This window comes from Xenopus laevis, chromosome 7L, assembly GCF_017654675.1.
Source record: "Xenopus laevis strain J_2021 chromosome 7L, Xenopus_laevis_v10.1, whole genome shotgun sequence".
Lineage (NCBI taxonomy): Eukaryota > Metazoa > Chordata > Amphibia > Anura > Pipidae > Xenopus > Xenopus laevis.
Window position 1 is genome coordinate 92202103 of NC_054383.1, and position 17908 is coordinate 92220010.

At 37.0% G+C, this 17908-nt stretch overlaps 1 protein-coding gene across 2 annotated transcripts in view; it reads right to left on the minus strand.

The window, feature by feature from the left end:
- Positions 1-6309: 6309 nt before the first annotated feature.
- tnfrsf14.L (TNF receptor superfamily member 14 L homeolog) overlaps positions 6310-17908 on the minus strand; it is a 34445-nt gene continuing 22846 nt past the window's right edge. Inside the window, exons 6-8 of one of the 2 annotated variants that reach the window (XM_018225995.2) lie at positions 16764-16921; positions 11696-11728; positions 6310-6829 (exon numbers count right to left, since the gene is read on the minus strand). In XM_018225995.2, coding sequence (XP_018081484.1) covers positions 6777-6829; positions 11696-11728; positions 16764-16921 — 244 coding nt within the window. In that variant the 3' untranslated portion in view covers positions 6310-6776. Of the gene's footprint in view, positions 6830-8774; positions 11200-11695; positions 11729-16763; positions 16922-17908 lie in introns of those variants that run through there. The other variant, XM_018225996.2, reaches the window with a different exon arrangement.

Consider the following 17908-nt stretch of genomic DNA (forward strand, 5'->3'; position numbering starts at 1 on the left):
TAGCCTATGGGAAGTTTTTTTTGATCGAATAAAAATCATTCAATCGATCGCTTAAAATCATTCGAATCAAACTATTTTCATTCACCTTTTGCACTAAAATCCATCGAATTGAGGGTTTTTTAAACCTCGAAATTCGACCCTTGATAAATCTGCCCCATAGTCTGGTTTTATTCGTTTTACCCAATTAATTTTACCAGCCTAGCCAGTAAACATTAAGCATGATGCAAATATTAAGGGAAGGAATCTTGAGGCACCCCAGGGTTTTGTTTGTGATATTTTCAGTACTGATCTTTTCATAATAATTAATAGATTGTAAGCTCTTTACCGCTTACCCCTTTACCTCTTGTATCAGATATTGGTTATTTTTGTATACACCCATTTATTGTACAACACTGTGAAATATGTTGCTGATTTTCAAATATTTGATGATAATAATAATAGGCTACTTGTAATTTATGTTGTATGTTCAAGTCCAATACAGTAGCAGACACATATAGGGGCAAAATTAGGGGCAAACTCTGGAGACGATTTGCTAGCGTTACTGTTTTTAGGCACTTTGGTGATTTACTAATGGGTACAGGTGTAACTTCACTACCGAAAGAGACAGACGCAGGCGCTCATTCACACTCTATCGCCAGGCGGATTTTCGCTCTGGCGAATGGACGTTACTCCGTAAATTCACTAAGATGCGGATTTTACTGAACTTTACCTCTTTCACCAGACTTGCCTTCGCCAGCTCAGACCAGGCGAAGTGCATTGGAGTGCATAGATATTCCTCAATCTTCTGCTACTTACATCATATTTTGTAGTGGAAAAAGTTTCTAAGTCCAAAAAACGCTGGCGTCTTTTCCTTTTTTTCAGAGTGATAGCCTGCAAAAGTCCTTAAATTTTTTTTTTGGGTAACTGGGTTCCCCCATACATTTTCTAACATATGGAACATTAATTTTACACTGGGCTCATGTGTAGGGCATTATAACAATCTCCACGAAACCGATTAGGACCGCTTCAACTCACCACCACTTAGCTGCTCCCCTGTGGTGCCGGGTGCTCAGTTCGCAGCATCCCCACTCCCAACAGTAAATACATGAACAGGAGGACAGCACTCCGGTAAAAAATGTTTTTATTGCTGGGTACTGTAGAAATACATAGGCCTTACGCGTTTCGAGAATACCTTCCCTTAATCATAGGCTTGCAAAATGATTTGAACACATGAATTATATACAATAGATCTCTAGCGACCTCTATTGGTTATCAAAATTATTGCGGCTAAAAAATATATATATATTTTCTTATACTTTCTTATGCTTTATATATCAATAAAACCAACCACACTCTGCTAAAATGTATAAAACAAAATAAGGGGAAGGGGATTTTTGCCTTGGAAATTGCATATAGTTATCAGTTAGAGTTGAAATATAACCTTGTTGTAATATATTAAGTACTTACTATTGAGTTTATCCTAAAACAAATCAACTCTTATTTACTTTATATCTTATTATTTTAGTTTTTCCTTTTTCTATTTATCGGTGTATTGTATTTATACTTAAATATACTAAAATATATAGGTGTGTGTGTGTGCACTCATGTATGCATATGTGGAGGGGGAGGAGGGGGGGATTTTGATATTTTTTGGGGGGATTTTTTACATAGTCAGATTCTATCGAAAGCTATGGGTTGACTTCCATTAGTTGATGTGGTTATTACATGGACAGACCCAAATATCCTAATGGGTTGTCCTGTGTCTCAACCTGGATCCAATAGATGTATATATATTCAAATGATATAACCTATATTTCGCGTATATCAGTATAGGTAAGTAATATCATATCTTGTATTCAAGCCTTTTGGTGTTCTCGTTTCAAGTTTTAGGATCCAGAAGGCTTCCCTTAAATTAATGGAATGTAGTGGGTCACCCCCTCTAAATGGTACCTTTACCTGTCCAATGACTTTAACAGCCAGGTCCTGGATACCTCTTGAAGAGCATAGGGCAAAATGTCCTTTAGGCAACGGGTTGTACGTCCCACATATTGTTTCCCACAACATGTACATTCCAGTAGATAGATAGCTCTCTTAGTATTACAATTATAGAAGCCATAATTTTGAAAAGTCTTCTTAGTAACATTGGACTTGAAATCGGGTCCTGTGGAAATAACCGTGCATGTCTTGCATGGCATTGTCCCACATCTGTATGTGCCTCTAACCGAAAGCCAGGTGCTGTTGGGATTGTTTAAGCCTTTGGTCACCAAACTAGGTGCCAAAATCTTTCCTAGCGTAGGGGCTTTCTTTGAGACATATCTGATGTCTATCGACTTCAGAGTCTCCGCTAGCCTAGCATCATTATATAATACTGGAATAAGTTTCCTAATGATGACGCAGATTTTGTTATACTCTTCACTATATTCTGTTATAAAATGGACTTGATTCTCCCCTTTAGTGGCATGTGTCTTGGTCTTGGGATTAGAGTGCAAACGGGAACCATTTTTCTTAATTGAACTCCGTGCTTTATCATATGATGTCCTTACAATCTCTTTTGAGTAGCCCCGCCTACGGAGCCTCTCTCTCAGCAATCGGGATTGTTCGTTAAAAGTATCGTCTTGACTGCAATTCCTTCTATACCTAACAAACTGGCTATATGGGATACTGCGTATAGTGTGCTTAGGATGACAACTATTGGCTTTTAATATTGTATTGCCTGCCGTCGGTTTCCTAAAAATATTGGATTCGATGCCTCCCCTCAGGTAATTACCTCTTAGATTAAGATCCAGAAAATTAATTAATAAGTAGAGATTCGGCCTTTTTCAGCAGGATTCAGATTCGGTCAAATCCTTCTGGCCGGTGGAACTGAATCCTAATTTGCTTATGCAAATTAGGGATGGGGAGGGAGATCATGTGACTTTTTGTCACAAAACAAGGAAGTAAAAAATGTTTTCCCCTTCCCACCCCTAATTTGCATATTTAAATTTGGTTTGGTATTCGGCCAAATCTTTCACGAATATAGTGGATTCAACCATCTCAAATTAATAAGTAAAAAGTAGTTAACACCTACTGCAGGAATCATTGTGTTAAAATAAAATATTTCCAAATGTTAATGTAATGAACTTCATGAATAAAACACAAGAACAAAGATAATATTATAACTATAACAAACAAGGGAAAGTTGTGCTCACCACTAATTTTTAAAACTATTAGGCGGGGGTGCAATGAGGCTGTGACCACAAAATACATATAGACAAATATAAAAGGTCCTATGCACTGAACCCATTATCAATATATTTAAGACAGAGACATTTTGTGCCTTAAGCGACTAAAAAATGCCTTCCCCTTTAAAAAAACAGGGATTGTTTGTCCATATATTGCAATATATTTAAGATGGCCAACTACGTCAAAGTCATCCCAGATGACAGATAATAGTATACATATATATAGTATATATATATACTGCACCAACACTTTTTGTATCTAAAATATCTATCACCAAATCATGTGATACGCCAGTGGGGCAACACTTCTGCAGTCAAAATCACAGTCTTCAGGACATGCAGGTCTTAATTCTAAAACTTTAAAACTGAACAGGGTAAGGAAGATTTGTGAATTCAAATGTATGGAGTTATTTAACACATTAAGACAGGGCCTTAATTTAGGGTCAGGTTTCATGTCACACTATGTGACCTGATTAAATCCTGATTAAACCCACCCTAATTCATTGTATTATCTCTACATGTGATCTCTATCTATCTGTAATTTCCTAATGTATTGCCCATGAATACCTTTCACTGATCTAACAGTATATATGCTGTGCCTTTCTAGCTTTCATTTGCATTTTGCCTGACGAATGGGCCTTGGTGCTCCGAAAGCTTGCAATGTATTTTTATTGTTAGCCAATATAGGTATCACTTCTACAATACTTTTTGTATTTGTTATTTTATCTGTATATACACAGAGTACAAATGAATATTATTGAACATTCAATTATTATTTGCATTGATTTGAATAAGATACAGAAATATGAATAGGAGAGTGCCTGAATAGAAAGAGGAGTACAATACAAATACAAACAAACAATACATTTGTAGCCTTACAGAGCATTTGCTTTTTAGATGGGTCAGTGACCTCACATTTGAAAAGTGGAAAGAGTCAGAAGAAAAAGGCAAATAATTCAGAAACTGTAAAAAAAATTAAGACCAATTAAAAGGAGTTATAGCATACTAACGTTTAACTAAAAGGTGAACCACCCCTCAATGGTTACAAAATTTCCATCAATCAACAGTGGAATTCAGAATCAGTGATGTATTACCTGAAATGCCCTTGTGGCCAGGACTTGTGTTTACCCAGACTGGGAAACATACAAAAATGGTTTATTTTTTATTGGCAAACATAATGCCGCTATTTTGCTATGAATGAATTCAACAGATTTCTATACCTGTTAGAGGAGGAGATAAGAAGAAATGACTACTTAGAAACCAAGCTAAGAGGATATAAATATTAAAGACAATAGAAGTAAACTTCTAACTTCCATGAATAATGCACAAATGATGGGATAAGTAGGGTCAGGAAATGGGAAGCAGGCAGTACTGTATTTTCGCAATAAGTGCAGGTTCTTGCACTCCAGCCCCCAATAAGTGCTGACAGTAGGGCAGAGTGAACATTGTGACTTGCATCTGTTATTTGCAGTTTGCCCCCTGCCCCACTGTATGTGAGGAATGTGCCAGTACATTATAAATAAAGGATTGTTCTTAAAAAAGCAGTGATTCAGGCTGATTTATTGAATATTTTTGTAAAAACCCTAATCCCGCCCATTTATTCTACTTTCCGCTTGTTCCTTTCACAGGCTGTGCAGGGGAGCTGGCAGCACTGTAAGATAAGAGCCAATCAGCAGCTAGGCTGACCTGATAGGGAACTGAAGCATGTCAAACAGAACTGTGATTGGCTGCCCCCCCTCCTACTGTGCTTCTGGCAGGGACCATAGGACATGCCCACCCTTCATTTGAAACATGAACAGTGACTGTAGCAGATCTATAGGGAGCTCCAATAAAGGGTCCATTTTTAGATATTAACTTTTAGCCCAAAGTGAAACCAGCAACATATACAGTAGAACGCCCATTTTACACCCCCTGATTTTAAGTTTCCCCTCATTTTACATTGTTGTTTTGTGGTCCTGCCTATATATTATGCATCATACATTTCCCTGATTTTACATTTTCCTGGATTTTACACCACTTTTTTCTGGTCCCGAAAAACGTAAAATGGGGGTTCTACTGTATTATTCATTTTTGCCGGCAATATTAGGGAGGGGTTTTCACTTATCCTATGACTCCTTTAAGGGAAGCAGTCCAGTCACAGGCCACCTGAAGACAGCAAACTAGAACTGCCCATCAGGATTGCTAGATTGTAGCCTGGCACATTGGCTCACTCTGTAAGTAACCACGGGATGGGTGCTGTGTCTAAAACGATGTGCACTACCACTATTAAATCCAACACACAACACTATAGCTGCCTTCCATTCTTTTGCAATTGTTTCTCCCTGGAACTGACCTACTCACCTAGTTGTGTTTGCTTATTGCATAATGAAGTTTGCAAATGAATTTTGCAACAGGTATCAAAATTAACTGGCGGTCACAGTAAAGCATGAAAAGTTTAAAGGACACGGAAACCCTGATGCAAATTTTTTGGTGCCCCCATTGAAACGTTCGTTCCCCATACTAATGCTCCTTTTAGTAAAAACCCTTTCACATGTTTCTCTAGTACAGACTTGACATGCACAATAGCTTAAAGGTCAGAAAATTGTACTGCATTGCATATGTGTCTCTATTGTAAAGATATATAAGATGGCAGCGCATTTTCCTCCCTAAAAGGGCACTTAAAATATAATATAAATCACAGTACTGGTGAATCTATCAAGTGATTCACTGGGAAGTTTACTGCCATATGAGCCCCAGATACTTGGGGACAAATTCCCTAACCTCCGAAAATTCACCAGCGACGGCTTTGCTCACAGCACAACACTTCGCCAGGCGTAGATTCGCCAGGACAACGCTAATTCACTAAAATCCGAAGTTGCGTTCAGGGCGCCAAATGCTGGCGAAGTTGCGCTAGCGTTACTGCGCCAAGTGAATCGAAGTTGCGATAGCGTTACCTAAGTTCAATGGACGTATATGTTGCAGCAAATACATTACACTACACAAGCCTGGGAAACCTTAATAAAATAAAATTGTTATATTGCCCTACACATGAGCCCAGTGTATAGTTTATGTGCCACATGTTAGGAAATGTAGGGGGAAAGCCGTTTACCGAAAAAAAAACGTATGCGCTTTATCACCCTGAAAAAGGAAAAGATGCTAGCGTTTTTGGGACTATTTTTCAACTATTTTTTTAGGAACTCCTATCTAATCTAAAAAGCATTAACAGAATACAGCATCTGTACACACTATCAATAGCCTGATCATACTTAATCCTGATGGTGACCCTGGACACAAAAAAATTAAATGTTGGAAATATTGTAGTCACAAATATGGAAGTTCCTGAACATCTAATGAGTGCTGGCAATTTTATGCATGAAGGAGAAGAGCAGGGGTGGTCAGGTCTTGCTCGTCACCTTGTGGGGGGTGAATGGCCACCAATCGGTAGAGGCTGGTCTTCAGAGCTCTCACAGCTGTGGCTGGCAGGAAATCTAGACAAAGCTTCGAAGGGGTCTCTGGAAAAACTGCATTCGATGAATACTTCTCAAAGCTCACTACCTCCATGCTTTTACATTTAGTTTATTACATCCCCAATTTAGTTCAACGACCATATTGTTCTTGTTCTGGTTCATGACTTTCACACCTACCATCATCTAGAAAAAAAATAAAATAAACATTGTCAGAAATAAAAATCCTGTTCAGCAAGGACTGAACTGGTGCACTGCTTCGGTCCTCTTCTAACAGGCCTCTTTTATGATTCGTTTGTTGGCCCAGGGCTTTAGATGTCTGAGCTTTATGCCATGGGAGAGGAAAAGCAAAACTATTCTCATTTCCTGCATTATTAGTGCATATATTACAAGAAGTGTACTCTTATGATTTTTATTCATTCTTAATATTGCTGTTTAATTTCAGAGAGATTTGCCATTGAACTTTGATCTGCCTTTGACCAGTAAGTTATACAAATGCGTAAATATTGTTGTTACGATCTTAGAGAGAATTAGACAGATAGTTCCATTGCACACACAGTCACTACTCAGTTCAGTTCTGCTGTCATAGCTTACATTTACCTTGTCCATAATATTATTTTGATTGTTGGAGGGGTTTGAAGCTTTCATCATTAAGACTCAAGCTGCAACCTATATTTAGGTAAGTGATATAACAAAAGGCAGCACCAAGTGCCAGGCCCAGACTGGCAATCTGTGGTTTCTGACAAATGCCAGAGGGGCTACTGTAAGATGCCATAGAATGGGCTAGGGGGCTATTTGGACCTCATTATACTTGAATGCCAGGGCCTATTTTGACTCCCAGTCCAGACCTGCCAAGTGTTTTAATTATAAGTGTTTATTTAGAACACCGTTTCATAACTGTTGATACATTAATTTATCTAGGTCTTGGTGCATTACTTTCTACGTCCCATGGTCAGTTTGACATCTCTAGGCATAAAACGAATGGAATCGGCTCTCCTCCAGAGTGATACAGCAGAACATATGGGCTGCATTTTCCCAGGATTCCTTATTGTTCGTTAGTGGACTTCTTTACTTTTTCCCATATACAGTACTAAAAACGTTGTATTGCTGATACCAGAGTTTATAGAGGATTTGGAAAATTTGTTCTACAAAGCCTTTCTATGTAGCACAGAAGATGCAGAACCTTTGGACATATTTCTCTCTTATTAGTGAGATTATTGGAATTGGAACATTTCTTAGAATGAAATTTTTTCATTAGGCAACATTTAATGTTTCTCTTTACATTCCCGTTAATATTTATTCCTAACTGTGCAAAAAAAATAAATAAAACAATGTAATACATCCACCACCATTCATGTAATAAATGTGCTACAAAAAGTATAGGTAATTATAGGAAATTGCTTAGTGAATAGGTATAGAAGAATACTGTCATTTTTTTGGTCCCATACAAACTGCGTTTCCCATTCCCTGAATTTTCAACATGGTCCCCTGGCAAATGGGAAATCGGGGGTTCCACTGAAATGTAAAATAAAGGGCATCTATCTATAAAGAATCTATCTAAATTCAAGGTACTGCAGTAAGAACTACTGTATTTATTCCCAGTCATAATAAAGAAAATTCTCTGTCACCAGATAGCCCTCATCTGGATAAATAAAAGCTAAGAAAGCACACGCATGCTTCTCCACAAGGTCTGACCAAAGCAAAATGATAAAATAGATGGCATCTTATACCCTAAGAACCAACACCAAGATGATGTTAATGTTTACTGTATATATTTTATGATATATATTTTTTATTTTATTTAATCATCCTCAAAAAACATTTTTATTTGAACACCACTGACCAGATCATGTGCCATAACAACCCATTTGGAGTCTTATCAAGGAATATCCTCATGGCAACAATGTGACCTGTTAGCCATCACTCAAAAAAAGTTAAATAATGCTTACCCAACAATCATACTGAAACATATAGAAATTTACAGGACCATACCAAATACTTGGCAGTGGGATCATTAACACTACAGGGCATTGTTCACAATATATATATATATATATATATATATATATATATATATATATATATAAATAATATGATGTAAAAAAGGGGTATTATAAGACAATTTGCAACTGGTCTTCATTTTTTATGTGCTTTGAATTACTTATACTCCTTCTATGCAATTGTCAGCCTTTTAACATCGTTATGACTAATTAACTAATCCTGGACCTCTAGGATGATCCAAAAAAGGATAGTGATATGGAGAGTGTTGTAGTTCGACATATATATAATTGTATTAATTTACATACCTGCAGGTAATAGAAGTGTGTATACATAGAAGTAGATGTAGCACTACAACAAATTTAGCCATCGTAGTCAATATAGATACATCTAGAGGTACTGGTGTGCTATTACTTTAATGCTGGTGTCTTGTTATTGTGTTATAGCTATGTTATACTTATGTTATATTTATACAACTGGGTTATTTTATATGATATAAATCTTAATACTGTACAATATTTTGCATATGTAATCATGCAGTGATATTTGATGGTTTAAAAGTTTATAGGATTTAAAACTGCATTCATTTGAATCCTGATGATAACCTTCTGAGCAGTGGTTGTGATAACTTGCAGAATTGGCTCATGTTTAATACAGGCGTGCTGCTGAATAGGTCCACCGGTTATGTGAGCAAAAGTTTGAGCCTCTAAGGGATTGTACCAACTATGAAACATGTCAGGCCGCTTACCAATGTATAAGTAACATGTTTTTATTTGGAATAAAATACTGATCGTCTCAGTTGAAAGTCTTTTTTGGCTGTGTGAATTACTTCACTGAATCTGCCTTAGACCTCCATACACGTTTGCACTGGGATTGTGCATCTCTGAAAGAGTTGTCCCAGTAAAGTACCCATAGAGGAACTTGAGGCTATCTGACCAGGCACCCACAGTACTTATATAGAGGAGTGTAGCAGGAAGAGAGAGGAGGGGAGCAGCCTTGTTACAAGCAGGGGTATACAGCCTGTATGTATTTATTTACTGCACCATAACAGGTTTCTTTTTTTTTTGTAGGTAATCTGCATTGAGACCATATGTGGGCATATCCAGACACAAATAGTTTGGTATACAAGTGTGTGAACTCTGAACTACATTTTTATGTGGACTTTTACTACATCATTGCTGCACAGATACAAGGGGGAGTTACTGCCTGGCTGTGTACTCTCAGTCGCTTTACCACTTGTTTTGCCTGTAGTTAGCTGCATTCATCTGTAACATGTAGTTGTGCATTAGAAATTGCAGGGCCCCACACAACCATGACAAGAAAAAAGGAGTAAATATCGTTATTGAGAAGACTCGCGGCCCGACCCGTGAAACCGCCGACCTGTGTCTTTACCCGCACCCAAAACTTCTCCCCTCAACCCGCAAGGTACCGCAGGTTTTTGCTGGTAAACTGCGGGTACCCGACCCGCTGCAGGACTCTACCATATGGTGATTGGATAAGCTGGAGGGGAGGTTCAAACTTCACCCATCCAATCACCATGTGGCTTAACCAGGACTTACAATTCACTTGCAAATCAGAGCAGTTGAAAGATGCAGGTTCCGGCCCACGCTCCCTTCTGAAGTCTCCAGCTCAGTGACAGCGTTGGAAGTAAGTACAACACGACCAGGCCTCCCTTAAAACCTAAAACCCTCCGGGCCCGGGACAACGCTCTCCCCTGATGGCCCTGGTTGTACCTACACTGCAAAAAGCACCACAGTTTTTTTTATCTTTCTTAATTAATAAAAGCTATTCATTACTTTATTTTTTTAAAGCATCCACACTTTACAGATTTTCTTTACAAGTGTCTTGAACTTTTGCACAGTACTGTGTGTATATAAAACATATAAACACTTTAAACTATTTCAGGCAAGTTTTACTTTTAAAACTTTAACACCATTATGGTGAAGAACGCTCTATATTTCCAATGTATAGAAACAAAAGTCACCTGAAAAAGCTTTTAATTAAACACAAGAAAAGGTTCTGCTGCTACAAGCTAGTTAAGAAAATGCTTTGTCTACAGGTGTTGAGCAGAGAAGAGAGCAGAGAAAGGAAAGTGCATTAGGTGGCCAGCCTAATGATGAATAGGAAAACAGGTACAGTAAGTCTCACATCATTCACACAGAATAGGTCTGTCAGTCCATGTAAATACTTGCACTGAAAGCAGTGTAGAAGATTTTAACCCACAGAGAAATCAGGGATTAATTGTAAATCACACAGTCTGTCTGTAATGTTAAATTGCTTTATACAGCTGAATATATATTATTTTCTAGCACTGTTATGGTTCCTATCTGTACAATAAATACATTGTAAGAAATGTACAGCAATGCATATACAAGTACTGCTGAATATATATTACAAGCATCTGTATTTACCAAATTGCTGTAATTTGTAAAGTAGTGTATGAGAATATCCTAAGCAACCCTTCTTCTTTGAATAATGAGATAGTTGTCTAAATAGTATTAGTTGCCACCTCCAGGATCTGTGTCTGTTCTACTTGTTGCTGCCATCTTGGGGTTAGTCTTCAGGGTAGAAGAAGCCATCAGACAGATCAGCATATTGACTTTGATAAAGCGATATCAGGCAAAACAAGTCTTTTTCACTGATTTTCTTACTTCTTTTATGGAAGTTGCTCAACCTTCTTTCCCTTTACTTATCTGGTGAATGAGGCTGACCTGATTGGTGCTCCAGGCAAATAAAATAATGAGGCTTTGCATTTTTTCATTATGGCACTTCAACTGACAGTATCCTAAGTGCACATAAACCATAGTTGTTCTCTTACCTTAATTATCTATTCCAAAAATCCCATTTGATACTTACATTTACTTTTTGCTACATATTTTCTACATAAATGGCGGTGGACTTACAATATATTTTTTCATATTTTTATGAAGATCATAAAGCTTCATTGTGCTATTTCATACTCCGTACAATCAGACAGTTATGTATCACTGTAGGCTGTATTAGTTACATTTAGTAACTAATAGTTATAATTGTATATAAAAGGTTACACTGTACCTGTTTCCATGTGTGCCTGATTTTTCTTCTTTCCTAAAAAAAGCAATGTACAATGATCATACAGTAGAAAACAAGCATCAAACACACAAGTATAAGCACAGCAACCTTGCATTGCTTTTAAAGGAATTGTTCAGTATAAAAACTGGGTAAATAGATAGGCTGTGCAAAATAAAAAAATGTTTCTCATATAGTTAGTTAGGCAAAAATGTAATGTATAAAGACTGGAGTGACTGGATGTCTAACATAACAGAACTCTACTTCCTGTAACTCTGAGCTAGTCAGCGAATTTAAGGGGGGGGGGTCACATTGGAAAAAACTGTTCAGTGAGTTTGCAATTGATCCTTAGCATGCAGTTCAGACTCAAAAGCAAACATTTATGACCCATGTGCCCCCCCTCAAATCACTGATTAGTTACCGCCTGGTAACCAATCAGAAGAAACCAAGAGAGCTGAAAAGCAGGAAGTAGAGTTCTGGTTATTATGTTACACATCCAGTCACTCCAGCCTTTATACATTACATTTTTGGTTAACTAACTATATTAAAACACATTTTTTATTTTGCACAGCCTATCTATTTACCTTGTTTTAATTTTTACACTGAACTGTTACAGAAGTGTTCCATAGTACTAAAAAATTCACAATACACACTGTCCAATCGCTCTTTTAGTGACTATATCATAATCTCTTTTAAAGGGGTGATTCACTTTTAAATTAACTTACAATGGCCGATTCTAAGCAACTTTCAATTGGTCTTCATTATTTAATTATTTTTATACTTTTTGACCTATTTGCCTTTTTCTTCTGACTCTTTCCAGCTTTCACATGGGGGTTACTGACTCCTTCTAAAAACAAAAGCTCTGTAAGGCTACATATTTATTGCTATTGCAACATTTTTTACTTATCTTTCTATCCAGGCTCTCTCCTGTTCATATTCCAGTCTCTTACTCAAATCAATGCCTGGTTGCAAGAGTCATTTGGACCCTAGCTACCAGATTACTAATATTTCAAATTGGAGAGAGGCTGAGTAAAAAACAAAATAACTCAAAAATCATAAATAATAAAGAATGAAAACCAATAGCAAATTGCCTCGGGATATCCCTCTCTACACCAGGGGTGTCCAACCTGCGGCCCAGGATGGATATGAATGCGCCCCAGCTTGAACTTCCGCCAATCCAGGAAACGTCATGTTGCAATGTCACGTACAGAGATCGTATGTACACAGTCGCTAATTGTGTGCTTTAAATTTTACATGCAGTGTGCGGTGTGTGGCTTCCTAGAGCAGGAAAAGCATTGAGCGTTCAGTTACTTACAAAGGCAGGTAAGCATTCATCAGCGGCATCACGCGCTATGCTAGGGATATATGCAGCGCCTACATTTGTGAGCAACTTTTTTCAAGAATGAACACACTAGGAGGCCCATTTACTTAGCTCGAGTGAAGGAATAGAATAAAAAAAAACGTTGAATTTCAAATGATTTTTTTGGCTACTTCGACCATCAAATTGGCTACCTCGACCTTCGACTTTGAATCTATGATTCAAACTAAAAATCGTTTGACTATTCGACCATTTGATAGCCGAAGTACTGTCTCTTTAAAAAAAACTTCGACCCCCGCCACCTAAAACCTACCGAGGTGCCATGTTAGCCTATGGAGAAGGTCCCCATAGGCTTTGTAACAATTTTTAGGTTGAAGAAAAATCGTTCGATCTATGGATTATCGATGGATTTTTTGTTCCATTGAACTATTTGCGGTAAATCCTTCAACTTCGATATTCGAAGTCGAAGGATTTACATTCGGCAGTCGAATATCGAGGGTTAATTAACCCTTGATATTCGAACCCACGAGTAAAATTAGAACCACATTATCTGATGAGCACCTTGAGAATTCACTGAGAATTGCAACTACTTCCATTCAACCAGATATTGATACATTAGTTTCTAAAACACAATGTCAAAAATCCCACTAGGTTTATGACACCCTTTTACTATAAAATAAATCAAAAGTTAGAATTAGTGTTTGTGTGTATTTCGAGTGTGGCCCAAAACATTTTTCTTCTTCCAATGTGGCCCAGGGAAGCCAAAAGGTTGGACACCCCTGCTCTCCAATCTATCACTCTCTACATCATACTAAAAGTTAACTGAAAGGTGAACAACCCCTTGTTTTATTTTATTTATGTAAAGTTAAGGTGCTAAAAACTCTGCGGCCTGATGAAGCACACTATTGATGAGTTACAAAACTTAGCCAGACCACTTCTGATTTTCTCAGACCCTTTTAATTTATTATGGTACCAGTGTATTAGAGGAAAGCATTCCAATATTTAAAAAGGGATTGGTATTGAAACCTAGAAATTATAGGACAATATGTTTGACATCTGTAGTGGGCAAGTTATTTGAATGTTTAAGCTGGGGTGTGAGTTATTAGAATGTGGAATTCTCTACCTGAAGCAGTTGCAGTGGAAGATTATATATTATATTACCTAGCTTCAAGTGGGTTGGGTGCATTTTTTGGCAGGAGAAAATAAAAAAATACAGGGTTACTGAAATAAATTTAATTAATCTAGAGACTGGTCCATTAGCCTCTTGGAGACAAAAATAAATATTCCCCATGTTAAAGCTGGAAAGAGGCAGATGAGGAAGGCAAACTGGATGTGGCTTCAGATGGAGGGTTGCTTTTCTTGGGAAAATATAAAAATCTCTGCCTATAATGTCAACTTTATCACTAGAACCTTGACATGAAAGTGCATAAAACACTTGGTTCTTGCTACATCATGTGATGTTGACATGAAATGCTTTTCTCACTGCATCAATTAAATTCAGATTTGAGATACATGAAATAACTACACCACCTATGAACAAATCATTGTTGCACTTGGTTGTCTAGAATCTAAAGATCACACAACATACGAAACCTGAAAAAGTGCTGGGATTTGCCCAAATCCCTCACTAACTCACGGTTTCAGTGCATTCATAGTTAGCAATGTTAATCGTCAAAAATGAAGGTGTATTGCTTTAGGTTAATGTTAAGTACCAATCTATAATATATAAGTGTAGAAATTATTAGGGCTGAATTATGCAAATTTAAATTAAAGAAATCAGAAAGACTCCCAGCAGTTTAAATTGTGTGGGGTGTTAGCACATGACTTGAATTAAAGCAATGAAAGTTAAAGTGGGGATTTACAATTTAGCTCTGACCTGGAATGAACATAGGTACATTTGATAGGATCCGTTTTTCTTTAAAACCCGTCATAAAATACTATAATATATATATATTATATATATAAAATACTATACTATTTAAGTCCCTTAGAATGTTCAGCGCTGTATAATATTATTTGCTCCCTTTGCAGTTTCCACCATTTATTCAAAGAAAAAAGCACTAATGTTTTGATGCTATTTCTTTGGTGTGGCCGACAATGACGTTCAGTCATAAGTGAGAAAAATTATTCTGTCTATACTGTTACCTATAAATTTGCTAAATGTTTACCATATCTTGTTAATTATATAATATGCTAGGAGATTATGATTAGAAGATTTGTACAGTTTTGTTGACATCCTTGAGAATTACAAAGGAAACTTTACATTCCTGTCCTGTTAAAGGGGGAGTTCATATGAAGTGGATAGTGATATTTGCAACTGTCCTTCAGCAGTAGTGCTAGGGTCCAATTTACCATAGCAAACAGGCAGTGGTCTAAATGAGATTGATAGGAAAGGGCATGAATAAAAAAATAAAAGATAAAAAAAACAACAATAAGTCTTTAGCCTTACAGAGCATGAATTTCTTTAGGTTACTGGTATTAGTGTATTTAAAGGAGAACTAAACCCTAAAAATTAAAATGGCTAAAAATCCCATGTTTTATATATTGAACTTATTGCACCAGTCTAAAGTTTCAGCTTCTCAATAGCAGCAATGATCCAGGACTTCAAACTTGTCACAGGGGGTCTCCCTCTTGGAAAGTGTCTGCGACACTCACATGCTCAGTGGGCTCTGAGCAGCTGTTGAGAAGCTAAACTTAGGGGTTGTCACAAATTATCAAGCAGAAAATGAGGTTGGCCTGTAATATAAACTGATGCTACAGGGCTGATTATTAAATTCTGATGCTAATTGCACTGGTTTATCTGCTGCGATTTAGTAATTATCTGTATTAATTACTAATCAACCTTATATTGCGACATTTATATTCTATGAGTACTATATATTGTGAGTGGGTCCCTAAGCTCAGTAAGTGACAGCAGCACAAAACATGTGCAGTGAATCAGCAGAAAGGAAGATGGGGAGCTACTGAGGCATCTTCAGAGACACAGATCCTGCTTAAGGGCTGTGGTTGCCTTGGGCTGGTACAGAAGCCCAAAACATAATGTACAACATGTCTAGCTACATATTTAGTTATGTTCTCCTTTAAAGCTGGAAAGAAGCAGAAAAGGAATGCAATTCAATAAAAAACTAAAGACCAATTGAAAGTTGCCAAGAACAGGACATTGAAAATCATGACTGGGTACTACAAAATTTCCTAGTATGTAGGTAATGCATGTGCTACAGTTCAGTGTATATACATAGCATGGGGGCTTAGCTTTTTAAGAGGGTAAGTTATGTGAGAAAAATGACATATAGCAGTAATGCAGATACTCTTCAAAGTAAAGGGGACGATAAATAGTTCAGCTCAGAAGGCAGATTCCTCCAAATTCTCCATCACAGATTTAACTCTTCACTCACTCTGCAATCTTATTTTTGCATTTGCACATTCGAGATATGTCCTTTCTCTGAACTATCTCCAAACATTATAATACATTTGCCACAGTGACATTGACTGCAGTCATGTGTGGGTCAATCAATTTGCCTAACCCCAATGCACCTTAAGCCAACCCATAACAGACCCAGACCCCGCCCATTTTACCTACACCCAATCTCTGACATCACTGGAGGGAGCAGAGCAAACACCAGTATATAAAAAGCACCAGAAGTCATTAAAGGGGCTAAGACAGTGAGCGAAGCTGGAAAATAACTGGTTGGCTCAAACCCGCGCATCATTAATTTAGTGGGAACCAGATAAATGGCAAGTCCCCTTACAACTCACCTGCCTTTTTACACATTACGAATATTAGTAATGATAAAATAAAAAAACAAAAAGGTGCTGCTAAGGTGATTTTTTCCCTAGGTTTCATATTGCTGGAACACACTGAATCCGAAGTTGATGTACCACGCTGATCTTCCTTCAGGCCTACTTCAGAGCACCTTGAGCAGAAAGATACATAATATTACTGGCTTTGACGTGTTAACACTTAGAATTTGAAAAACGTTGTGCTTATTTATTAAAAACTTGAATCTTGAAAACTCAAACGCATAACAATTGTATTCTCATTTTCAATGAGTCTGCAACTACTACTACTTAGTCTTAAAACAAAAAACTTAAATTTAAAAATTTGCTGGGACAATTACCATAAACTTTTTACAGCAAAAAAACCTGAATTGAGGTAAACATTCATATTTGGATAAATCTGCCCCATATTGTTAGTCATAACTACATAGAATTATAAAATTCTATGTAGTTATGACTAACTTTTTCAGTGGACCAGAAAAAAAATGGTGTAAAATCCATAATGAGGGAAAACTTAAAATCAGGGGATGCAAAATTGAGTTTCCACTTTATAAAAGAAATTATGCTGTGTTTGCAGTTTGTTATAATGTGTATGCTATTTAAATGTATAATATTCTAAATAGTGTTCAAATGACCATTTATCATATGTAGACATTTGATGCCATTAAATGGTTATAGTTAAAAAGGGGGAGGTGGAACAGACCATAAGTGCTCAGTGTGCTGAATGTGAAGGTCAATGTGCAAATAAATGGCATCAGGTAAAAATGTTAATAAGCATAAGGCAAAGTATGCAGTGGGACTAAGGTGAAATACTCCAAAGTAGCTTTTAAAATAGGCATAAACTGTCAAACAACTAATTGTAACTTCAACTGAAAATTGCGTTTTCTTATTTGGCATCATGTTTACTGTTGACCACTTTACAGTTTCTGATGAGATTGTGATGAGATTAAACACTTTTCTGTAAAAGTTTCTGGTCACTTGGATTAACCATGTATATTCAGTATAATTAAAGTAATGTCTGATTGCCATGTTACTACTGTGGTGAAAATCTATAGGATCTTCGTTGCGGTTTTCCAGTGAATGCTCTGCAAAATCTAATAATATCCATAATATTATGGGAGCAT